Consider the following 26,242-nt stretch of genomic DNA (forward strand, 5'->3'; position numbering starts at 1 on the left):
CTCTAGTCCAGTATTATGAAGGACACGGTGTGTGATGCACATGGCTTTAAAGATGGCCCGTCGGCTGATAGGGAGCCAGTGTAGTACTACGAGGGCGGATGTGATATGTTCTCTGGGTGAAAGGGTGAGGAGGAGTCTGGCCACAGAGGTTTGGTTTCGTTGGTGTTTCCTGGGCTGATGTGCTGGGACAGATGGAGTTGGCATAGTCTATAATGGAGAGAATGATGGCAAGTGTTGCAGAGAGTTTGAGGGTAGGAGAGATGGGAAGATTGGCCATACGATGCGTAGAAGTGGCACATACTCATACATCCCGCCCCCTTTCCTCCATCCTTGTGGCCGTCCCCCGAAATGGGGACGAACTGGAACCTTTACCAGTAATAAATTGAACTTGCCTTTTAAATTTAATATAGCGCGCAGGGGTGTGGGAATGCCGCGCTGAGGCCCTGCACGCCTCTCAACGGTCCCTTTTTCCACACGGATGGTGTAAGACATGGCAGCCAGCGCAGAGACTTCTGGCTTTCTGCTTGCTTCCCGTTTTGTTTTTTCAATCTTATTTAACTTCCCTTCAGTGCCTTGCCTCCGCCGGTGCATGTAGGCTGCAGGAGGATTCATGAGATGTGCCTCATGCGACCGCTTGGTCCCGGCCTCAGGCCCCCATGCACTCTGTCTTGAGTGTTTGGGACCCAACCACCGCTGGGACTCATGTTCAGCTTGCAGCGCCCATTGGTCACAGGGCATTGACAAATCTTTTGTCACGGTGGAGGGAGATCATCCACACTCCTCCCCCCCACCTTAAGGACTTTGTCTCCAGGGCCTCTCGTCAAGACAAGGTAGGCCCCTCTGTTCAGCACAGCTCCACGGTGTGGCAACTCCTTCCCCGGGGTTCCCACGGATTGGGGTTTCTCAGATTCAGGTTCTAGCAGGCCGAGGCCTCTAAGGGTACCAGCTCCCAAGCTGAGGGGCCCGGGGGCTCTAACGGGGCCAGACCTGAGGCCGTCCAGACTACTGTCTCCCAAGCTGAGGGGCTCAGGGGCCCTACCGGGCTGTCCTCAGAAGGGAGATTAAGTTCCTCCTCTTCAACCCCAAGGGGTAAGAGATTGTCTAGTGTCACCTCCAAGAGTCTGTCCTCGGCTCGATCCAGCATGACTACCGGCCAGCCGGCCAAGGGCTCAGCACCTAACTGAGTGATCTGAGGTCGATGCTTCCACTTCGGGTGCAAGACCCCGAGCTGTATCCTCCCGTGTCCGAGGCCTCTCGGCCTTCACGCCTTCCTGCCTTCCCACCCAGGGCGTGGCGGAGCCTGCCAGGCCAGTGGCCATCTTGGATCCAACTCGGGGCCCGTCCGTGCTTTTGCCCATTGAATGGGTTATGCGAGACGATCCCAGTCTTCTTCCCTCTGGAAGCGGCAGCGGAATGTACGGTACATGCTTCGGGTCTCCTCAGGGATACATCTACCCATTGGAGCCTTACAGCTATGCACCTCATCGCTTCAGCCAGGAGGAGAGGCCCAGCACCTCAGAGGGCCGGGCCCCGAGGGACATGGTGGCTAGGGAGGACCGCTTCGTCAAGCGCTTTCTCTTCCTCATGCGTTCCACTCAAATGAAGGGGCTCCTGAAGGATATTGTGAAGGAGGTCATCCTGCATGTGGTGCCTCCCTGGGCCCCTCCTCTGTGTTCTCCTCCCATTCCTCCAGTGCTGCAGGTTCCAGTGCTGGTACCTCCCCCGGGCCAGGCCCTACCAGTTGTTCAGATGCCTCCACCACCTCCTATATCACCAACGCCTCCCCCTCAACAGCCGTTGGACTTGTCTTTGGCGCCGGACTTAGGTGGGATCCTGTTGGCACCTGTGTCTCAGGGCCCAGACTCCCCTCTGTCTGTAGAAAAGGTGGAGGAGCAATGACACCCAGTACGATGAACCCTCTGCATCCGTTAAGGCCTTTCATGACCGCTGGCAGAGCCCGGCAGAGTTCATGGGGGTGCCTCTGCCCAAGGAAGCCCCCCAGGAGTCTTGGGTAAGCGCACTACTATCTGGTCTGCCATCCCTTTCCAGAAGTATGTCCTGCAGGTGGCGCGAAAGGTCTGGGACAAGCCCAGGGCCAATGCCCAGATAAAGAAGTTGGACAGCAGGTTCAGACTGACGGACGGGAGCCAATCCTCCTGGCCTCCCACCCGCAGCTGCATTCTTCAGTGGTGGCTGCAGCCTCATTATATTCTAAACCAATGTATAAGTCTTCTTCCTCCATGGGAGCCACCTCCAGTTGTGTCTCCAAGGAGGACAAGGCCTTCGAGTCTTTGGGAAAGTGCTGTTATTCCATCTCAGCACTGCATCTGCGGCAAGCCGCGCAGAAGCTGTGGTGGGGGCTCATTTCTGCCCGACCTCCCTTCGGACAAGCAAGCCTTGTTCAAGGCCCGTCTGGCAGATGCCTGGGCCATTGCACAGGACCTTGTGTAGTCTTCGGTCTCCCACATCGAAACAGCCAGCAGAGGCCTGTGCCTTGGTGTCGAGATGAGACAAAGAAGAAAACCTGCACTCAAACTGCCATGTCCTTGGCTATCCTGATGTAACCTGGGCAGAAATCCTTCCCTCAGTCCCAGGGCAGGACCAAATTCAAACCCATTGCTTTCTCCGGCTTCATTCGGTTTAGGGACCGTGGCACACAGAGGCCTGACAGGTCACCCAGCGATCACCGGTGGAAGCAGCAGAGGACTTCACATAGGATTTTCCACTTCCCCTCTGATGCCAAGAAGCAGTGACATCAAGGTTGGGGAACACATCTATTCTGTGGGGGGGAGAGTGTTTGGCTCTTTTCCAGGACACCTAGAAGCATCTTTTCGGCAACCCAAGGATCCTATCGGTAGTCTCCACAGTCTACAGTTTGCCTCTACCATCCTCCTCTCCTCTTCATCAGATCGGATCCCCGGCTCTTTTTTTTATGGGCGGTCCTTTCGCTCTTGGACATGCAGGAGATAGAACCGGTTACTCTTTCAGACAGGGGCTCTGGGTACTATTCCAGGATTTTTGTGGCACGCAAGAACAACCAGGCTGGCCTGAGGTTTGTCCTGGACCTGCCATTACTAAATCTGTCTTTACAGCTGGAACGCTTCAAGATGATTACTCCCACGCACATAGCAGAGTTGGTGTGTGCAGGGGACTGAATGTGTTCCCTGGACCTCAATGATGCGTACCTGCATGTATCCATCTACCAACTGCATCAGAAGTTTGTGGGGTTCACGATTATGTCATACCACTTTCAGTACAGGGTGCTGCGCTACGACCTGAACTCGGCCCTCGTGTCTTCACAAAGTTGATGAACGCAGTGGCGGGCCTTCTCCACTTGGAGGGCCATCATCTGTACCCTTATTTGGATGACCGGCTGGTGAGGGCGGGGCCACCGAAGGGGGTGTTGCACTCCTGCCAGAGATTGGCGGATATCATTCATCACCTGGGGTTCTCCCTCAACCCCTTTCCCTCAACCCGAGGAAGTCAGTTGTGCCCATCTCAGGATCTGGTCTTCATAGGGGTGCTTTGGGACACTATGGTTCAGCAGGTGTTCCCTACCAAATCGACCACCTAGGTATGGTGCTTCCAGCATATTCTAGGCCTGATGGCGTGCTGTGAGAAACCTGAAGGTCATCCAGGTGGCCAGGACACAGCCATCGCTATTGGATCCAGTTCCTGGGGGTGGACCAGTGCGGGAGGATCACCTAGAAGGGGGGCATCCTCGGGGAGTGCAAGTGGGACACCACAGGTGAGCTGCAGTATGCCCTTCCTTACGACACCTTGTCCCCATCCTACCCAGTAGGATATTTAGAAACTCTATCCCCCCTTTCCCACACGAACACTGTCTCGCACTGTGAGCGACAATGGACTAACACCAGAACGTTTACATGACATGTCCCAACTCAAGGGTGTTAGGGAGAATTCTCATTCTATGGCTAATTTCCCTTACCTATAGAGTCCCCCAGCAGCTTTGCTGGATTTGGAGGGTTTGTTTTTTTCTCCTGCCAAGAGTGAGACTCTTTCCCACTCTTAGGCATATTTGCTATGTGTGTTCTAGGCTATTTTTTGTGTTTAATGTCTATGGGGTTTATCTCACCCTCATAGGAACCATCTTTATACACATGTGTTACACAGCACCCTCCATGCAGTAACATAGGGGTGTCATAGTGACCCCCAAACATAGACTCCATACCCTAGGACTGACTACTGTCTCCCAGGGCATGTAAAGTCCACATTGAACTAAACCAGTACAAACCATCTTACTATGGAGGTACTGGCAAGGGTTAATAGTTTTTCCCTTATGTTCATTTTCGAGAGGGTACCGTACAGTCCCTCTCTCAAATGTTTCTGGCTGGTGGCAGTGGTTGCTACCAAAAATATTCGACCGCAAATATTTCCCTATGGGATTTTCCCATTTTTCGAGGCTACCACATTTACTGAAAGCCTCTAACATACCGCTGGTTTATTTTTATATTAACTTTACTCTGGTATGTTTTATTTGCCAGAACGTTTATATAAATTATTTCTTGTGTCTTTCTCCAAGATCCAATCCCAGGTCGGGGATCCTTTGTTCGTCCTTTTGGCGGGCTTCTGCCACAGAGTCTGGGGTGGACCCATTGTGTGGGAGGGGGAGTAGGCCCCCTGGACAGAGTTGCCTCAGCAACCCAAGTCACACTCTGCCCTGATAGGCTGGAGGGTCTCCCACCAGGATGGCCACTCCACTGTGTGAGTGACAGCTAGGCTGTATGAATGGGGGTCTTTCTGCATAAAAACAGGGTCCTGAGGACTGGAAGAGCAAGACGTCGCCACTGGAACTAAGAAGCCGAAGAGGAGAGAAGCGAAAGACATCTGCAGCGTCTCACCACTTTTCTCCACACGGCGAAAGAAGATCTTCATCTGCAAGAGCCTTCTTCCCTTGAGCTGGTGGGGCCAACCAGTTTGCCAATCGCCTTCAGAGACCGGATAGCCAGGCACCCGTCCACCACGACTGTGATTTAAAGGAGCGTACCTTTTAAGCCATTTCGGCATCACCGCGGCTGGCTTCTTCCCTGGGCAGTGCAGTAACTCGGACCTTCCTCCACGACAAGAGCCTCTCTTCCTCTTCTGGACAACACGAACTGCAGGAACTGCCAGGAACCACCGCCACCGCAGGAGCCGCTTCCACTTTTCAGGTACATTGTTCCGCCAGGCCTCCCGTTTCGCGGGGTATTGCTAAAGGTGTTTGAAATCCTTTACCTACCTCCTGGGTTGGCCACCCCTATCGACTAAACTTGTCTTTCACTTTCTGCAACCGCCTTTTCAAATCATTTAACAAAGACTTGACTGCAGCTACAAGAACATTTTGCTCCTAGGAACTTTGCCCTGTACCACTGACTCTGGCACAGGCCTATTGACGTTGGCTAAATCTGTTAGAACTGCCTTCTCTAGATTGCTTCTCACCCAGAAATGTGTTGGTGCACCTAACTCTTATAACTACCTTTTCCTTCCCTTTCTTTAAACTTGTGAAGTGCCATTTAGCTCGATGTTCACCTCAGTATTATACATGCTAAAGTACGGCTTTGCCTAACTTGTTCACAATCTTATTGGGAAGTGTTGCTAGGGTGTTTAAGAGTCTATTCCTGTATAACTTGTTCTTTCCCTCCCTTGTGAGAAATTGTTATAGTGCCATTTGTGTTTGGTTTTCACTGTGCCGTTTTGTTCAGTTTTCACTCTTGCTCAAACTTGTCTACAATTTAACCAGGGAGTTGTGTATACTTTTCTTGACTGATTTTAACTTGCTTTAATAACTGTGATTGAGGTGTTGAACTAGAAGTGTGTAAAATAAATATATATATTCTTTTTAATACAAAGCTTTGGTCAGTGTTTCCTTGTGCCATAGTACTGTAGTCCTATTGTGTAAACCCTGAATACTGCTCATCTCCCTCTTGAATAAGTCTTACTGCTTAACCACACCTACCAACTAAATCTTTGTGGTACAGACTGATACCAAAGGGGATTTATTGCTCATACCTGTAGTCTTAATCTTCTGTAGTGCTCCCTAGGGGAACTGTACAGGATTCTGCCTAACAAAGGGTCAGGCAGAGTCAGGCAATTGCTGACAACTACACACTTGATTGCCCTTTGCCTTCCCCACAGGGATAAAAGGTGGAGCACAAGAGCACACTTTGGGCAAGGCCGAACGCACGAGGAAGCAGCTATTATGGGGCGGCAGTTCAAACAGAGGAGAAAGGCAGTGAGACCTGAAAGGACCACCAGGAGGGAATATCACTTGCCCTTTTCAACCAAGACCCACAAAGCCTCTGAGAAAGGAAACATAAGACTGGGGGTCGCAGCAGGTGAGTGGTTTGACAGATGTCAGCGGTACATCGGACCCTCCCTCACTGATAGCCAGGGTGGGGCAAAGCGGTTGCCATCGTGGTACCATCCGTGACTCCAGTGGCAAAAGTTCGGCACAGCCGGTGAGTCGGAAGAAACTGATAGTGGTCCGGACTGTGTTAAGCTCAAGGTTGCAGTGGCAACATTGTATATGAAGAAAGAAGATAATAGACAAGAGGTCTTTTGTGAGTGAAATTTGTACCAGAAACAGAATGGTCCGGCGCCATGTGGGTGCTCATTCGACTCTGACTGGTACCCCTCTCCTGAACAAGGAGAATGTATTGAACTAACTTTGTGGAAACTACAAGTTCCAAGAGGCCCCAGGGGAGGTCGGCATGCAGTGTCAAGGTGGTCATACGAGGGTCAAATCCCTTGCACAGTTGAAAGTCTTTGACATGTTTTGGAAGTAAAGTGAAGCCTGAATGGAGGCTTAAGGGAGAGCCTGTCTGGGGGCTCAAGGGAAAGCCTGACTGGGGGCTGAGACCCGGACTTTGGAAAAGGGAAGAACCAAAGGGGTCTAGAATGCCTTTTTGATGAGAGTGTGAACTGTGGCAAGTGTGAAATCAACAGAGGGATGCCAGGCGAAAGCTAAGGGAAGTGAATCTCGCATTTGTAAAAAAACAAAGTGAACTGTGTGATAAGGGCAAGCATGAACCCAACTGAGGGATGTCTGTGAATTGGGGTGAATAGTGATACACCCAAGAACGTTGTGATGACAAGCGTGAACCCGACTGAGGGATGTCCACAGTGAGTTGTTGGTCTGAGCACGACTGAGGGAGGCTAACATTGAAGTTATTGGTCCGAGCCCGACTGACGGAGGCTAACATTGAGAGAAGGATCGGAGCCCAGCTGAAGGGCATCCAAGGGTGAAGAGTAATCACCCGACGTGCCGATTAACAGAAGGAACTTTTGTTGTGTTGTTTACGATATATTGGTCCCTCTTAAGCAAAAGAGTTTGCATAAAAGAGACTTGGGAACAGAAGGCCCTGAAAAAGAGGAAAGGAACTGTATCCTCGTGGCAGAGAAGCCCAGGAGTGTGCTGTTCTTGAGTTCCGCCTTGTCCCATGCTAAAAGTGTGGGGAAGGGAGACCCCTGCCACAACATCCTGAATTGGCAATCGTTTTTTTTTTAGTATATGCCCTTTTATTTGACTAGACTCTACTAGGACTGTATTATTATTTGTTGATGGTCGTAGCTTTCTCCTATCTTAGATTTAGGTTTAGATTAGGCGTTTCTCACCCATTTTACATTTAAATAAACATCCTTGAACTGTGATCACTTGTGTCGGTCTTACTTTGATACCATGTCTTCCTTACAGTGCTTACTGTACAGCACGCTTGCCTCAAGATGAGGCGCCTTTAGCTCCACCTGGTGTCCAATTGGGATCAGGAGACGGACCTCAGTTGAACAGAATCCCTATACCACCGCTCCTACTGCCTGATGTTCGCTGATGGACGGCAATTTTTCAATGGGAGCCCCCTTCATCCAGCCTGAGCCTACCTTGGTGGTGACAAAGTCCTCTCTTTCGGGCTGGGGGGCTCCTCTGGAGGGCTACGCGATTCATGGCGCGTGGTCCAGGACAGAAGCCCTCCTGCATATCAAGCTGCTCGAGCTCAGGGCAATGGCCCCGGGCACTTAAGGCGTGTCTTACCCTCATCAGGGACACATCTGGTCTGGTCAGGATGGACAACTCTACTACAAAGTTTTACCTGAACAAGCAGGGTTGCACCGTTGCCCCCCCTCCTCTGCATGGAGGCGGTATCGATCTGGGAATGGGCCCTGACAGAGGGAGTTTGGATTTCAGCAGTCCACCTCCTGGGGGACAGCAAATCAGAAGCGGACCCGCTGAGCTGCTTGGGGTTCAACACCTATGAGTGTGAGTTGTACCCTGACTCCTTGTTGCCCCGGTTCCAGCATTGGGGGTTCGCAGACCTGGATTTGTTCGCATTCCCTCTGAATTCCAAGTGCCCTCCGTTTGCTTCATGGGCAGGATGGGTTCGTGAGTCTGAGAGATGCCTTCTAGATCTGTTGCCACGGCTGCAGGTGTTATGCATTCCCGCCCACCCCTCTGTTCCAACAGACCCTCAGATTTTCCGTCTTCGGTGGGTTGCAGCCTCATTCTGATTGCCCCCCACTGGCCTTCGAGGCCCTGGTTTTCAGATCTGCTGCAGTTGTGCTCCCAGGGTCCTGTCCACCTTCCCATCTCCAACAGGGGATTTCTGATGCAGCAGGGCGGGCAGTGGAGCATCCGGACCAGGCCAAACTGCTCCTGGCGGCATGGTTCTGGACCAGCTGATGCTTCAACATGCTCAATTTTCAGATGACAACTGGGACATCATTCAGCAGGCCTGGAGGCCCTCGACCTGGTCCCAGTATAGGAGTAAATGGACTAGGTTTTGTCATTGGGTTTGGCACCTTGCTTCTGGATGACTTACTGGCTTTTTCAGCACACCTGGAGTTCAGGTGGATACTTGTCGCACTTATTTGGTGGCCATTGGGGCTTCCAAATAATTCCCTTGAGCATGTGTTTTTGTGGCCAGCCCGGTGGCTAAGGCCCACCTTAAGGGGTTGTCTAGGCTTTTTCCGCCAGTGCCATAGGCTGCACCCGGTTTGGGACCTCAATGTGATTCTTGCAGCTTTGCAGCACAAGCCTCTCGAGCCAATGGCCTCTGTGGACATCTGATTGGTGACACTGAAGACAGTTTTACTGGTGGCTCTCACTTCTGAGCGCAGGGTTAGTGAGCTGCAGGTGTTGTCCTCATGCAAGCCCTACACCATGTCTCACAACAACAAGGCCATCTTGCACACTCACCCAAACTTCTTGCCTAAGGTGGTCTCTCCATTTCATCTGAATCAAAAGATCTGCCTGTCTGTGTTCTTCCTGAACCTGCAGTCAGAGGCAGAGAGGGCCCTGCATTCCTTGGGCCTCAAGAGGGTCCTCAAGTGTTCTCTCTCGGATTAAATCCTTCATTAAGTCTGAGGCATTGTTTGTGACTTTTGGGGGCTCCTCGCCCAGCTCTCAGGCTTCCATCGCCCGTTGGATGGATCAGGCCATTTCGGAGGCACACACGGCCATTGGCAGACTTCTTCCAGAGGGGATTCATGCCCAGGTGGTCAGAGCCAAGGCCACGCCGTCGCGTTTCAGAGACATGCTTCTTGGGATGTCATCAGCTAGGCAGCTACGTGGGCTACTCAGTCGGCCTTCTGCAAGCACTACTCACTGGACAATAGTTCCAGGAGCGATGCAGAGTTTGGTCAGGCAGTTCTGGAGAACCTCTTTGCTTTGTCCTAAACATGACAGAAAGACCTGCACATGGATATTTACTTACCATGTCTTATGTACAAAGGCATTCTGTACAGTTCCTGATGTTATTAGCTGTACCTCCACCACTTTAAAGAAAATATTGATGATCGAAATTGTATTTTGTTTACTTCACAGAGATTAGGATTTGGTGCCTGTCTCTAGCTATTAAACTTTTGCTGATTTCACTTTCTCTTTTTACATAAATTTGGGATTCTCTTCCTGTTTTCCCCCTTTCTTTCACCAATTATGCCCCCCATTTTCCCCAAACAATTCTGTTTATGATCTTGAAAGAGTGATCCTTGGATGTGTTCAAAGGCTTTGATGTATTGCAATAACTTTTAGTATTAAACCCTTTTTTCATTATGTGCTATTTTGTTTGAAAACATCCCCGTCTGCGAAATCAAGACGTTTGGTCTCCGGATATAACCAGGCGATATCCAGATGAATACACGTAACCAATGAAAATTTTAATTAAGTTATTGATGAATCACTCTAACTGCAGGGTGTACCCTATAACCATTTATTGTACTAAATATGAGGCAGGTTATCACAGCTCCACCCTATGTTTCTTGTTTAGTGGAATCACTCACAAGGATGGAGGAAAGGGGACGGATGTATGAGTAATTAGAGTTAATCCCTGTAGTGACTAGAATACGCCTAGTCCCCTTTCCTCCATATGTCCCGCCCACCTTCCCCCGCTAGTATGTCAATGGCTAATCTGTATAAGAGTACTGAGGTATCTAAGCATCAGATGTTCTCAAAGGGAATTGAGGTGAGGCGCCGGGGGCTGGGCGTTCCAATGCCCGAGGCCGCGCTCTGCACGCTATACTAAATTTAAAGGCTAAGCTCAATTTTTTGCTGCCAAAATTTCCGGTACCGCCACCATGTTGCGGGACATCCACAAGATTGGAGGAAAGGGGACAATGAGTACTCTAGTCACTATGGTGAGTAGCTTTAATTTATGGACACAGTTGATGTGCTGGCAGAGTGATAGCTCTGAGTCCATTGTGCATCCAATATTTTTACAGAACTGGAAGCTGCAGGTGGGACTCCTAAAGCATGCGGGCAGGGTTTTGATTGGGTGGGGGGTTGAGGGCAGTTTTGCCACCTGGTAGGTTTTCAGTTTTGCCAGGGTTGAGGAGAAAGTGGTTGGCTGTCATCCAGTTAACTGCAGAGAGGCAAGAGTAGAGGTCAGGTCGTGGGAATGTTGGTGTTTTGGGCATCTTGAAAATGATGGTTCTATGTCATTTCATCGCAGGATGACATTTTGCTGGGTTTTGCTCTGTGGATATTTTAATGAAAAAACTCACATTTTTTATTTTAGGGAGGGTCCTCCCATACCACCACATTTAATTGTATCTATTCCTGAACACTCCTATCCCCATATATATACTTTTCTAACTGCCCCTAAAATATTCGATCCGTTTTTTTTCGTTAAAATATCCGCAGAGAAAAACTCTGCAAAATGTCATCCCGCGATGAAAGGATATCGTCCCAAAAATGATTTGGGTGTCATTTGCATAGTTATAGCGTGAAAGGTTATGAGAGTGGATGAGTGCCACTGTCATGAAATAAACCCTCCCCTGTAAAAGTCTCTGCAGGGAGACTTTATTCTGAAATGAAATCTCCCCCTGTGAAATAAATTCTCCCCCATGACAAGAAATGAGTTTCCTCTCATTTTGAACCCTTCACCATCTGGCATTTTTTAAAACCGAGTCTCTACTCTTCTAGGCAGGGTTTTGGAAAAGTTCAGTCAGGCGAGCGAAGTCTCGGTTTTGAAATATTGTTGAACCTTCACCTTGATGGGGAGAGACTCTGCAGCAGTATAAGATCTCCCCCTTGAAGAGGGGACTCTGTAGCAGAATAAACGCGTTCCCTACAAGGGGCAGACTCTGTATCAGAATCAACTCTACCCCTTTAAGGGGAGTCTGTAACAGAATAAACTCTTCCGCCTTGATGGGGGAGATTCTGTATCAGAATAAACTCTCTCCCTTGATGGGGGTTACTCAGCAGAAATAACTCTCCCCCCATGATGGGGGAGACTCCGCAGAAACCCCTCCACCCCCAATGGGGGAGACTATCAGAATAAACTCTCCCCTTTGAAGGGGAGACACTGTAGCAGAATACACTCTCCCCCTTGAAGGGGGTACTGGTTTACTGGTGGTAATTGACTCTCAAATACATACGGACCAGTGCAGGTTCCTGCCTGCGAGGTCCACAAGCATGAACCTCCAGGGGTTAATTTTGCTATAAGTCAAGCCAATATAATGTTGAGTCCACTTGCACTGGATTTTAAGAAGGCCTTTGATTCCGTTCGGTGGGATTCCCTGTGGGACCATCATGGAGCGCATGGGTTTTGGGAGACATACCTGAGCTGGGTCCACCTGCTTTATAATTCCCCAGTAGCTGAAATGAGAGTTAATGGAAAGTCCTCTGAATCTTTTCATTGTGGTGGGGGACATGGCAGGGTTGCCCCCTCTCTCAGTTACTGTTTACACTGGCCATAAAACCGCTGGCGATAAAACTTAGCGAGCACCTGGATTGGCTGAGATTTAGGTGGCCCTGGGGTGGAGGGAACAGGGTGTTACACATGGACGGCCTACTGGTTTGTATGAGTGATCCCGCCGACTCCTGTCCTGTGGTGACCCGTATATTGAAGTACCTGGGGTTTAGTGGGCTCAAAATTAACTGGCAGAAATCAGTCTTCTTCCCAGCACAGGGGGCGACGAGGCAATTGCCGGGGAGTAGCCTTACCCGATTTATGATGAAGGCTCTGTGTATCTAGGCACACAAGTGGGGCATTCCCCCTCGGATTTCCTTCGGACAAACCTGCACTCTGTCTTAGATAAATTTGTGCTAAATGCGGTGCACTGGAGATCACTTCTGTCTTTATTAGACAAGACGGCACTCTTCAAGATACTAGCGCTCCCTAAATTTCTAGATGTTCTGCAAAATGCTCCGCTCCCTAGTCCAACAAAGGTGTTTGCAAGGATTGATGTAGCTCTCTGGGACCTTTTGTAGGGATGGGGAGGGGTACAACCATGGATATCTCTGACAACGCTGCAGCGTCCAGTGTGGGAGGGAGGGATAGGGTTACCCAATCTCCAGCGATATTATTGGCCCGCATAGTTAGGGGTGGTGAATGATTGGCTGCATGGAGACACTAGACTACCCCATGCACATTGAGCAGGGGGGTGGGGGTGGCAGGGAAGTATCAAGTGCTCTATGGGGGGAGGAAAGGGACTGCAATCCTCGGGAATGATACAGCATACCCGGCAGGTGTGGTTTAATCACAGAAATATGTGGGATGGGGAGCAGGGGGGTGGTAGGTCAACCCTGGTCCAGCCCCTCTGGAATAATGTGTACCTGCTGGAGGTTCTAAAGATGGGGTGTTCAGGGTTTGGGAGGAATGCGCGATCCTCACCCTGGCGGACGTGCTGCAGGATGGGCAACTCCTCCCCTTTGAGAATCTGCAGGGGGTATTCAATCTACCAGGTAGCAAGAGATACAGGCACATACAACGCACACATGCCATGGGTTCTCAGTTTTTGGTCATGGAGGACATTCCAAATGGTTCCCCCTTGGAGGATAACCCCGAGCGCATAGTCACCAAGGTAACGTCAACCCTATACCAGGTGGTAACGGCTTTCAGTTCCAAAGAACGGATTATACAATACAAAATATTACACTGTAGTTATTATTCTAGAACAGCCATGGCAAAATGGGGAATAACTGCAAATTATGAGTGTTTATGGTGTGAAAGTCCGGGGGGGTACCTTTTTCCATGTGCTCTGGGAGTGTGAGGTGATAAGTCTTTTGGGGAAAGTGCACTGATAAGGTGCCCAAGGATCCAAAACAGACACTACTTGGCATGGAGTTCCGGGGGGCGGGGTGGGGGGAGGGGGGGGAGTGTTTTTATCGGTAACCATTGGATTCAAAGTGGATTATTGCTGTGCTGTGCGGCTCAGCTGACCGTCCCCGCCTAAATCGATGGACTGCCAAAATAAACAGTTGTAGTTCCATGGAGGAACACATCTACAATGCATAGGGTTGCCCTGAGAAATTCCATAATTATGGGGGAGATTGGTGGGAGAGGGTTGAAGGAGGTAATTTACTCGCACCTTGTATATTATACTTTGTTGATACGAGCCACAATATGTCTTTCTTGTTTATGCAATGTACTGAATGTCTGCCATGGGGCAATATCCAACTGAGCACTGGTATTTGTTTGGTGTTCTTTTTCCCAAAAAAAAAAAAAGGGGGGGACACTCTTTAGCAGAATACATTCTCCCCCCTTGAAGGGGGAGACTATAATCGGAATAAACTCTCCAACTTGAAGGGGAGAGACTTATCAGAATAAACTCTCGACCTTGATGAGGGAGACTATATCAGAATAAACTCTCCTCCTTGATTGGCAGGGGGGGGGCTGTATCTGAATAAACGCTCTCCCTTGTAGGGGAGACTCTACAGCTGAATAAACTCTGTAGCAGAATAAAACCTCTCCTTTGATGGGGGGAAGACTGTCTCAGAATAATGTCTCCCCCTTGAAGAGGATTGATACTAAACACAAATTGATCAGGGTGTGCTCGAATACATAAAGACTCCAATAACCATAGACATTTTAATTAATTTACTAATAAGTAAGTTGAAAGGAATATTTGGACATTATATTATAAATAACCATAGTGTTAGACATACATAAACAATGGTATACACCTAATGTGTTCACAGGACAAGGAAAATGTATATTGAAGACACAAAATGCAGATGAACATGTAAAGAAAACTTTTTACATAAAAATGTACAAGGAATAGGTGGGTCGCATTTCATCTATTGGGAGCAATAAGTAATTTAATTGGCTGAACGAAACAGCTATTTTAACAGTGTCAACACTCAATACTGTGTGAGAAAGTCGACACAGTTGCAGGGCTTCTGTGCCAATCAAGCAACTGTAACCACCCATCAATAAGGCACTTCAAACCTCCATGTGTGCAACTTTTCATTTAGAGATCACTACACATGTCTCAACTACAAGAATATCAGACTATACTATGCTGATGATTCCTAATAAGGGTGAAACCTGGTATGTAGTTTTCTGTAGTCCTGAGAAATGCCTGTCTTGACTTGATTAAGGTATGTATAAAGTAGCTACTGCCCTGTAAATCAAAGGACATTTTCTGGAGCAAAAGGCTTCCATTTGAGCTAATTTGCATACCCACAATGCATTGCGGGTGTGGCTCTGAACTGGAGGTGAAGTGTGGCATGTGTAATTTGGCTCAAAATGAATTTTCTAAATATATATATCTAAATGATAATGTAATCTAATTTGTGCATACTTAATTGTTCAGCATATTTTACTACTGCAATGTTTAATCTTGAAATGTACTGTAAACGAATGTAATGCATTTTACTAATGGCCCTGGCTGTGATCAGACTTTTTGCAATGTAATTCCCAGGAAGCAGGCAAATATCCGCGATGATAATCCTGTGACTTAACCACACAGCTGACCCACGTGCCCCTGGTCAAACATTGGCATGTATACGCATGGGTATTAAGTAGCGTGGAGCCGCAACACCCTCTGTTTCAGATCCAGCTCTTTGTCAACGGTTCCAGTGAATGGGCGGGACTGGCTGGGGTGGGCGGTCCCGGAATAGGCCGGCTGGTGTCCCAGGTTACAGCCGCTTGTGTTGAACAGCTGAGCTCAGGATAGGGCCGTTGCTTCGCCGAGAGGGCAGCTCTTCCAAGCTTTCCTGTCAAGTTAGGCTGAGACCGTGGCGTTAAAATGGACCAGTCGCACCGCGCCTCGGTGTTAGCCGCGTCCTGCCTCAGCACCCCGGTGAATCCGCACACTCGTGTCCCCGTCACCCTGTACGAGAGACAGCAGGAAATGCAGAACTTCTCGGCACGGGATACCGAAGACATCTCAGAAAATGAGGGTTGCAGCAGCAGCCGCCTGGGAGGCCGGGACTGGGAGGTATGTGCGAGCGGAAGAGGGCGGGACCTCACTCACCGGATCTCCCCTTATCCTGAGATTGATTGGCTGGTGTGCGCCTTTAAATAACGGCCACTTGTGTCTAGGAGACACACGGTTCCACCCGTGAGATGTGTAATCTCCAGAACATAATATGTAGTGATTGCAGTTTGTGGCATAGTAATGCGTGTTGTTCTTATGGAGGCTTTCCAGCAGATTTAGACATTTTTAAAGAAGAATGTAAGGTAGAAACTCAGTATATTTTGTCCCTCGAATAAGTCTCAATTGCTTTCAAACTAAGTTGTAATCCTATTGGAGTGTGGTCAAAGATAAAAAGAGCATCATCATATGCTATCCTGCTAACGTTTGCCTTACCCAGTCTAGGTATAAAAATCATTGTATTCTCAAACAACCCTGCTAGGTCGGTTAAGTAGAGGTTAAAAAGGCACGGGGCCAGAATGCAACCCTGTTTTAACCCTTTCATCATTCGTATAGGTGAGGACAACATCCCCCTCCTTATCTATCCATATACTTAACTCTGTATGCTTTTTCAAGTGCATACAAACCTCAAAAACCCTTGGGGGTACGTTTTTCCAAAGTCTATTTCTAATAACCGTGTAATAGGCTGGTGAGAAGTCCAAAAAAGCCACAGAGAGGGGTGGGGCCTGGCATTTGAAGACTTGTTGTCTTAGTTTCTTTTATGTGAATACACATTCTTTTGTGTCCCCCTCCCCCTCCTGAAGCCCACTTGGAAGTTATTTCCAGTAATACAGCAGCAACAACACTTTCAGTGGAGTCAAGGAGGGCCATGGGCCTACAACATTTAGATCCAATTACTGCTTCTTCTTACACTCTGTTATAACCTGAACCTTTGTCCTTTCCTTAAATTAGGGAGTACTCCCATATGAAGAATCTATTAAAAAGGGCACTCAAAACAGCAACCCAAAGTTCTGAATTTGCCCTTAAAACTACTTTTGATAGGCCATCCTGGCACTGGGCCTGGATGTTTTTAGTTTTCTATTAATGCTTATTTCCCTACACATGTTTATCCTCTCCCACTGACCCCTCACGTTTTGACAGAGTATTATTCTCTTTCTTTTAAATGGTACATTTCATCAAAATAGGTTACCCAAACAAACATGTTTTGGGATAATGTTCACTATTGCCAGACACTCCGAAAAATATATCTCAGAAGTCTCATATCTCTTTACCACCTGACTTCATCTATGTGATCCTTTTAACATATTTATATGAAAATCCCCCAATTCTTATATTCTTGTTCTATTCTACGCTTCACTTGTTTAATTTCTTCCCAAAATAATTCCTCATTAAGGGAGAGCATTTACACCCCTGTCAAAGCATCTGTATTCTTTCTTGACTATTAGAATCACGTGGTCCATAGCCTAGAATGTGTTTCATTGACAATAATTGTAGATTTGTAGCAGTAGCATTAAATAAACCTGACCACACTCTAACATTCTCCATATCGACCCTCTTCAATCAACAACCATTAGTCTTTGAATGATGCATTAACGCCTGAATAGTTTTCTCCACTCAGGTTGGCCTATTTTTGACTATATATTTTACCTATGTATTTTCTACGTTTTTCTCTTAAACGTATTTCTTATAAAATAATGCAGCACTCCATAAAATATCCCCCAAGGAATAAAACATATATCCACAGTAGATCTGTTGTCTATTTCTCAAGGTATACGTGTTCACCCCTTCCGTTAAGCATTATAAAATCCCATATGACCCAGAATTCTACCCATTCGCTTCCAGACTTGTTCGGTTTTTTTTCTGATGGAATGCACCTCCATAATTCACAAGGGGACTCTACAGTACCAGGACAGACTCCATTGAAATCCCCCATGACAAAACCATTAGGTGATCCTGTCTGTTACCACTATATATTTAACAGTTCCACAAGTCTCCTTCTCAATTTACAGGATCTACATTTACATATTGGGATATAAACATTTATTAACAACCATGGTTCATTAAAACCGGGAGACAACCATGTCACAATAACTGCTAGCAAATCATCACAGATATGCAAGAATTCCTTCATTATTGCTGCTACCAACATCTGCACTCCTCTGTACAGGCCTCTAAAAACCAAGCAACATAACATACCATTGTGTTGTTTCTACTATTCCTTAAATGTATTAGTGACCCTTGTATGTTCTACAGGTCTCTGGTCAAAGGCAGGTCTTCCTAGACCCTAGATTGTTTTTGTCATTGACAGTCTATTTGTTCCCGTCTTTCCTAGATAACTTGTCAGGCGGTACTAATTATAGCCCCCTGCCAAGGGCAATCTCTGGTGGCACTCTAATCCGGAGGCTTGGTCTCGTAGGTGCCTTGCACAAGCTTTGCTCCCCTTATGGGTCCTCCACACTGGAGCTCAATATTCTGAGACCCCTCTGGTCGGAAGTAGACAAGGGATCCTCCAGGTTTGTGGTTGCTGGCTCTGGGCCGCCAGGAAAATGTTGTTGCCGTTGTTGGACTTGCCAGCCCCACCAAATCGTGTCTTTGGCTCTTTGGTGGCCTGGCTTCGACTTCATGTCTCACTCTTCCCTTCTTTGAGCAAGTATTCCTCAGTGTCATTGGTGGGCCTGTGATTTCAATCAGATCCAGTCTATGGCTACTGGATACCTCATTCTGCCTTATTCATTTACGGTTGTTTAGGTTTGGGCCCAGCCAGTTCAAGGCCCCAGACCGGCACATCCGCCATGTATTACCTCTGAGGTGAATTCGAGTTGCTGGTGGGTTCCCTGCAACCTCTTTTTCCTCTTTCTGACCTCTGTATAACTTCGTCACAATATCCTGTGAAGTTTTTCTGTGGGGTTCTAGGTCAGCTTTATATAGGACCTGCACAAAGCCTTTGTGATTCATACGTACTAATTTACCACTGATCTCGTTTCTTTGACACAAGTCTAATCGTTTACACTCATTTTTTGCGTTTTTTGCTCTTCTGTTAATAGAATGTTTACCTTTTTATTTCCCTGTTTTCTATGTCTTGTGGTATTTTCAGTGCAAGGCTGCTTTAAGTCTGCTTGATAGAAAAGGATCTATCAGGTTGTCGTTTGGTATGGCCGGAATAATGTTTTCTTTTGAGAGTGGTTTCTTTACTGGAATAATATTTACTTTCCAGATATTCCTTGTCCAATAGACTTAACATTGTGTGATGTGATGGTGTCTTCCGATATCAGCGTCTGTAAAATCTGAGTATTTAGTGAACTCAAAAAGTGCCCTTTTTTTCTTTATATATTTTTTTCTTACGAGAGTCAATTACATTAGACATTTTTACAAGAAAGTAGTGCAGTTGAAGATAAATTCGAGTCTAGTTAGAATTGGAATAGTTTCAACAATCTGAGAAAGATTTGTATACCGCGTGCCATTTAATTTTTTTCACAATAGACTGGATCTAGTCTGAAGCATTTCACGGTAGCTCGGTTTGTTAATGTATCAACTGCAAATATCTTTTTGTAGCGTGCATGCCACATGTTAGCCAGGGCAAGAATCATCATTTATTTGAATAATAGTTCACGTTTCTTTAAACGCTTTGAAACTTGGGTGATCTATGTGAATCAGTTATTATTGTGAACATGTATTAATAATTATCTACCTAATCATGTAATCATGGTCCAACTTAATGTGTGAATTTGTGCAATTCTGCCACTACTTGTGCAAAAAACAGCGGATGTCGTATTGTCGCCAGTGAATCGGTTAACAAAGGCATAATACCTTTATGCCTTGGTTTACCACTCTGGGACATTTTGGGGTTCATTTTCTAAAAAAAAAAGGCAAATCGCATGCAGGCAACCGACGTTATTTGCCCTTACGTGCTGTTGCGTCCCCGGGATAAAATAGTCGTCACTCACAAAGAGCAGTGTAAACGTGAAGACGTACAGGGTAATTCATGGAAATTCGCACAAAAGTGTCGCACGCGGCTGGCGCACAGCGTGCCCGTGCGAATGTCTGCGCCAGCCGTGTGCGATAAAATCAGTTTCCACGCACAGCGTATTCATGGATTCTCGCCTCCAAAAGCAGACGTGGCGCAGAGTGGCGCAGCGACCCTGCAGCAGCGCCAGTTACGCCCCCAAGAACGCCCTCGCGCAAGGAAAAGCCATCAAGATCGCAAAACCATCGCAAAGGGCTGCGCCAACCCTGTACCAGTTTACCGGACTGGCAAACAGCAAACGCAAAGCGGGGAACGTGTATTACGGGTTTCGGGAACACGCGATCTGGCCTGGGGGAGCTTGTGCGTGTATTTCAGGGGTGCGCGAGAAGTCTCACACGCGATCGGGCCTGGGGGAGCGTGTGCGTGTATTCCAGGGGTGCGCGAGAAGTTTTACACGCGAATGGCCTGAATGCGTGTATTTCAGGGGTGCGCGAGAAGTTCTACACGTGATCGTGCTGGGCGCGTGTATTTCAGGGGTGCGCGGGAAGTTTCACACGCGAATGGGCTGCGTGCGGGTATTTCAGGGGTGCGCGAGAAGTTCCACACGCGAATGTCCTGGCTACGTGTATTTCGGGGGTGTGCAGGAAGTTTCTCACGCAATATGAGCAGGGTACGTGTATTCCAGGGGGTGCGCTGGAGTACTACACGTGAATTGGCCGTGTGGGTCCTCCCAGGTGTTCGCTCCACAACCTCCACGGCCCCTGCAGGCAGCCCACACCATGGGGGACTAGCCTGCACCCCCACTCGTCCCCCTGCACCCCCACCCCCCAGCACTGTGGGGCACCCTCCACCAGGCCCCAACCCATGTCCAACTCATGTCTCCCATCACCCCCACCCCCCAGCACTGTGGTGCACCCTCCACCAGGCCCCAACTCATGTTCCCCTGCACCCCCACCCCTCAGCACTGTGGGGCACCTGCCAGCAGGCCCCCACTCATGTCCAACTCATGTCTCCCATCACCCCCACCCCCCAGCACTGTGGGGCACCTGCCAGCAGGCCCCAACTCATGTTCCCAAGCCAACATGTCATCACAATCTAGATCCATGGTCCCTATGTTCAGCCTCCAAATGCAAAACACCCACCTGAGTATTGCATCCACCCACTTAGAAATGGCAATAACATGATAGAACACCAATTGCAAGTTTGGAAACGAACACATGTCCCTCACATACACCCAATGGGTGTCAGTGAATCTCAAAACCCATATCATGATATGCATGAAACCAATGAGATGATACTACACATTGAAGTTTGATCAAGAAATATGTATTAAAGGAAACATAAATTGAATCAAAAATAAACAAACAGAAATGGGAATGTAAAAAAAATTAAAAAGAAGCATGTCCGTGAAAAAATGCAAAACCAAAAATCATAATCCAAAGGAATGGTGTCCAAAGTCACAGTCCACAAAAGAAAATCCTATGGAAAATAATAATCGAAAGCCATTGCTCCATGGGTAAATTGTAAAATAAAAAGAAAATCCAACAGTGAACTATGTACAGATGAACAAGCCAGGGTCCATGATCCCAACAAAAGAAATGAAACCTATCTAACAACACTACCTAATAAAAAAAAAACTATATACAAAAATGTGGCCCATTGTCCAAAAGGTCCAAAATAAATAAAAAAGCAAAGGAAACCTAACACTAACTACATAACTATTTACAAGGGCAGTGGGCTAGTCCGACGGCTCACTGGTTGTTGTCATGGGCCAGGGCATCATCAAACTCCTGTTCAATGGCTTGGAGGCGGGCATGTTCCCTGGCCCCGAGGTCCCGCAGGGATAATGCAGTGTCCAGCTCCAACTCCCTGCGAAGACCCTCGAGGCACTCAGCCCGCCTCAGCGCCCTCCGCATGGAGTTCTCCGCCCTGACCATTGTGAGCCGTTCCTCCTCTGCAAGCTGCCGCTCCGCACCTATCTGCTGGCCCAACCGCTCCCACACAGAAGCCACTCCCATTCCAGGGTTCTCCTGCCCTCTGGCCGATGCCTGCACCCCTGATGTTGATGGCCCTGAGCCATGATGCCTCCCACGTCGAGCCTGCCGCTGCCTCCGACGCAACTGCCTGTGCCAGCACGACGGCATCCAGGCTGATGGAATCCACCGACGCCATCGTGCCCGTGCCCTGCCCGATGATGCCGTCACATCCTCCATCTGCTGGGGTACAGTTGCTGGTGTGTCCACCCCTGCTGGACCTCCGACTCCCGACTGTGGCAGTGATGGGATCCCCACCGAGGTGGCTGCATTGGTCGGGGCAGGTCCACAGGGGGCCCTGGTGGCATCTGGGCCGGAAGACGGCATGGAGTACGACTGGCGCATAGCCTCCACAGAGGAGGAGAGGGTCGCCAGAGTGCCCGACACATGTACGAGACCCCCGACCATGACCGCTCCCAACTGGGCCACGTTGCCACGGTGCTCTTCGTGATGACGTGCGTGCTCCCCCCGGGAAGCACGCACCTCATCACGAATGACAGCGGTGCGCAACGCGACACCAATCAGGACCTTCTCCATACGGCCAGGGGTCCCCTCGTCCGCAGGTGGAGGGGAGTCAGATGACATGGACATCCCCCCTACCTGCGGACGGGCCTGGGATGGGGCATCCCTGCTGGTGCATGGTGGTGCAGTCACAGTGTCAGGGACAGTGACATGCACAGGCACCTCCACGTCGACCTGTGCTGCCTCCTGTCCCTGCCCCTGGACTGCACCACTTGCACCAGCAGGGATGCCCCCACCAGGCCCCATGTGCGGCTCAGTAGCGGCCTCCTCCTCCTCTGTGGAAACCACCAACCTGGATGGCTCCACACCGTCTTCCGCCGTTGCAAGCCCCTGTGGGGGCTCACCCACCCCTTCCGCTGCAGCCGTGGGGGCATCCCCGCCGCTTAGCTCCACAGCGCCGTCTCCGCCCTCTTCTTCACTTTGCGCTTTGTAGAGGGAGACATAGAACACAAGCATCAGGGTACTGTACAATGGTCCCCTAGACAGGAAGCAATAGCAGATGAGTGGCACTGTCAAAGATAACTTCCATCATGTCCCTCCACAACACATTGGTCAGTGCAGGCAAAACACATGCAGTAACAGGCATAGCGCATGCTATGGACATAAGCAAACATGTCCAAGGGACTCTTGAAGCATACAATGTTGTTTTTGGACTCACATGCATCATGGGTCATGCCTATCACATGCACACACTTCAACGTACTTTCATCCATCTGGACTCGTACACCCCAGACACAGTGGATGCAAGGATAACTTGGCTGCATCAGTGATTCTTAACATTGTCACAGACATGTGTCATGCATCCATGGCATTCACAAGTCACAGACACGCAGGTCAGAAGCACAGACATGGACACCATACATGTACATGGCATCAGCACCCATCCCTCACCCCCACCCATGTCCAGGAACAGACACTGGCATGCTCTCATGTGTCCATTCCGCATAGGGCTCCCCATGTTGCATTTAAACACATACACCAACCGTGTGCTTCACACATTACTGGTCTCACATGCATGACCATGATGTCCCTGCACACACACACGTGTACATGGCCTATGTCACACATACAGGCAAGTATCAGACAACCAGCACACTGCAACATGCCCTGTCTCACACAGCGATGCTTGGCCACTTACCGCTCGACTCCAGACGGGTCTGCCTCTCAAGGATCTGGGCATGGAGCGCTGGGCGTACGCGTTCCAGGACCCTCAGCTGGATGGTACTCATGCTGCCCCGGCCCCCCTCCACGCGGCGCCGGGCCTTTATGAGGGTCCTGGACCTGAAGTCCTCCCAGCGCTTCTTGACTTGATTGATGTTGCGGGTTGCCACCCCCTCCGCGTTGATGGCAACCACAAAGTCGTCCCAGATCCTGTCCCGTCCTTCCTTGTCGGCGTGTGGTGATCCAAAGAGGGCATCATAATGACCCAGGACAAGCTCCACCAGGACACCAACTTCCTTCTGACTGAAGCTGGTGGCCCTCTGCCCCTCTGGCTGGGGGTCGCCAGTGGTCTCGGATGGTGTTTGCCCCGACATGGCGACCCCCGAGGCAGGCGTGGGTGGGCAACTGGGTCCTGGGGCTGGGCTGTGGAGCGATGGTATCCGAGTCGGGAGTGTTCTGTTCCAGCGGGGGTGGACACAGCAACTGGACCCCTGCAGATGGCTGATGTGCAGGCACCAAATGGCTGGGCACGGTGGCAGCAGGCAGGCAGGCAGCAGCAGATGGCTCGTGGGAGGCTGCTTGGGGATCTGGGGGGCAGTAATTCAGCCTTTTGGGCAGGAGCGTGGTCTTCCGTGTGCTTACCCGTGGCCAGCTTGATACGGAGTGATTTGGCACGTGAAAATTCTGCACATCAGCGTGTAAATTGAGGAAAGGCCCTTAGCGCGTAAGTGCGTCAGCACGCATATGCGATTCCATTGGACCAAAGGCCCATAGCGCGTATGCGCGTCTGTGACGTATCGCGCACGGGCGTTGCTTTTCGTGGGGTGCGGTGCGTGTGTTTTGCAGGCGTTGGGGTTCACACGTTATTACTTCACAGCGGGTGAGTGTTGGCTACGCGTTCCTCTACACGCAAGGCAGACGGTGAGTGGTACCCTGCTCCCCCAGGCCCGAGCGCGTGCAAAACCACCCGCGAGCCCCTGAAATACACATACCCCGCTCCCCCAGGCCCGATCGCGTGTAAAACCACCCACGAGCTCCTGAAATACACGTACCCCGCTCCCCCAGGCCCGATCACGCGTAAAAACACCCGCGAGCCCCTGAAATACACGTACCCCGCTCCCCCAGGCCCGATCGCGTGTGAAACTTCTCGCGCACCCCTGAAATACACGTGCACAGGCCAATCGCGTGTGAAACTTCTCGCGCACCTCTGAAATACACGCACACGCTCCCCCAGGCCCGATCACGTGTGGAACGTCTCGCGCACCCCTGAAATACACGCACACGCTCCCCCAGGCCCGATCGCGTGTAGAACTTCTCGCGCACCTCTGAAATACACGCACACGCTCCCCCAGGCCCGATCGCGTGTGAAACTTCTCGCGCACCCCTGAAATACTTGTGCACAGGTCAATCGCGTGTGAAACTTCTCGCGCACCTCTGAAATACACGCACACGCTCCCCCAGGCCCGATCGCGTGTGGAACGTCTCGCGCACCCCTGAAATACACGCACACGCTCCCCCAGGCCCGATCGCGTGTGGAACTTCTCGCGCTGCTCTGAAATACACGCACACGCTCCCCCAGGCCCGATCGCGTGTGGAGCTTCTCGCGCACCTCTGAAATACACGCACACGCTCCCCCAGGCCCGATCGCGTGTGGAACTTCTCGCGCACCCCTGAAATACACGCGCCCAGGCCAATCGCGTGTGGAACTTCTCGCGCACCCCTGAAATACACGCGCACGGGCCAATCGCGTGTGAAACTTCGCGCGCACCTCTGAAATACACACGCCCAAGCCAATCGCGTGTGGAACTTCTCGCGCACCCCTGAAATACACGCGCCCAGGCCAATCGCGTGTGAAACTTCTCGCGCACCTCTGAAATACACGCACACGCTCCCCCAGGCCCGATCGCATGTGGAACTTCTCACGCACCTCTGAAATACACGCACACGCTCCCCCAGGCCCGATCGCGTGTGGAACTTCTCGCGCGTGTAGAACTTTGGCGCACATTTTTTGCCTGCGCAGGGACGCTACCGCCTGCTTTCGTGTGGCGGACATGTATGGGCCTGTGTGCGTCTTTGGCCGTGCGCTGTTTTTCCCTATTCCATTCCATGAATACGTCTTGTAGGCGAGCGTGTGGGCGTTCCGCGCACTTGCCTCCTGTACTTCGCCCGTGACGCCCACATTTTCACGAGTTGTTCCCCATTCTGCGTGTAACGGCCCGTGTTACGCCTACTTTTGTTATGTGCGCCGCGCTATATGCGAATTCGCTGTGGCCTTATCGCACGGCGTTCGATGACCTGTGCGCCGCGCACTTTTTCTGCGCACATCCCACATTTTGCGCGTGCACGGACTTCCATGAATAGATGTGCGCTGTTTTCTGTGCGATAATCGCACTTGCACTGCGATTTTCGCTCTTTCACTGCGAATCGCACGTTTTCGACCGCTTACGCCGAAATTTTCGGCGCACATTAATTCCATGAATCGGCCTGTAAATGAAGGCGAAATCGCCTTTACTCCACTCTCTTTTCTTTTTGAAAATAAAAGGCTGCCTGCAAATTAATGGAATCCCCCTAATTACCATGTGTAAATGCGAGGCATATACCATAGGAATCGTTTGGTTTTATGCTTGTCGCAAAGTTTCATGGATAAAAAAACCGGATGCTCTTTCAAGCTAGAGGAGGAAGGCAAAGCGGATATGCAAACTCTCCCTACCACGACTTGGAAAGGCACAAAAATTGGCACATTGTTAAATGGCGTCAAAGCATTACACCTCTCTTTTACACCTCCATTTAATGCACCACCCTGTTGAAAATGGCCTCATTTCAGGCATTTTGAAGGCAGAGATGGGGCATGAAGGAGAATTATTATTATTTTTGAGCGCGGACCTAGCTTCGAGAAGCTGCGGAGCACTTTACAGAGGTATACAACTGTACAGATGCTGAGTTCCTTTCAGAGGTAACAGAACAGATATGC

At 49.6% G+C, this 26,242-nt stretch overlaps 1 protein-coding gene across 2 annotated transcripts in view; it reads left to right on the top strand.

Annotated features, from left to right (window-relative positions):
* Positions 1–15,352: 15,352 nt before the first annotated feature.
* Positions 15,353–26,242, top strand: part of FAM161A (FAM161 centrosomal protein A) — a 325,438-nt gene continuing 314,548 nt past the window's right edge. For both annotated transcript variants that reach the window (XM_069608223.1, XM_069608222.1), the window contains exon 1: positions 15,353–15,654. In XM_069608223.1, the coding sequence (XP_069464324.1) occupies positions 15,463–15,654 (192 nt within the window). In that variant the 5' untranslated portion in view covers positions 15,353–15,462. The remainder of the gene's footprint in view (positions 15,655–26,242) is intronic.

Source organism: Ambystoma mexicanum, chromosome 4q, assembly GCF_040938575.1.
Source record: "Ambystoma mexicanum isolate Mex_15411 chromosome 4q, UKY_AmexF1_1, whole genome shotgun sequence".
NCBI lineage: Eukaryota > Metazoa > Chordata > Amphibia > Caudata > Ambystomatidae > Ambystoma > Ambystoma mexicanum.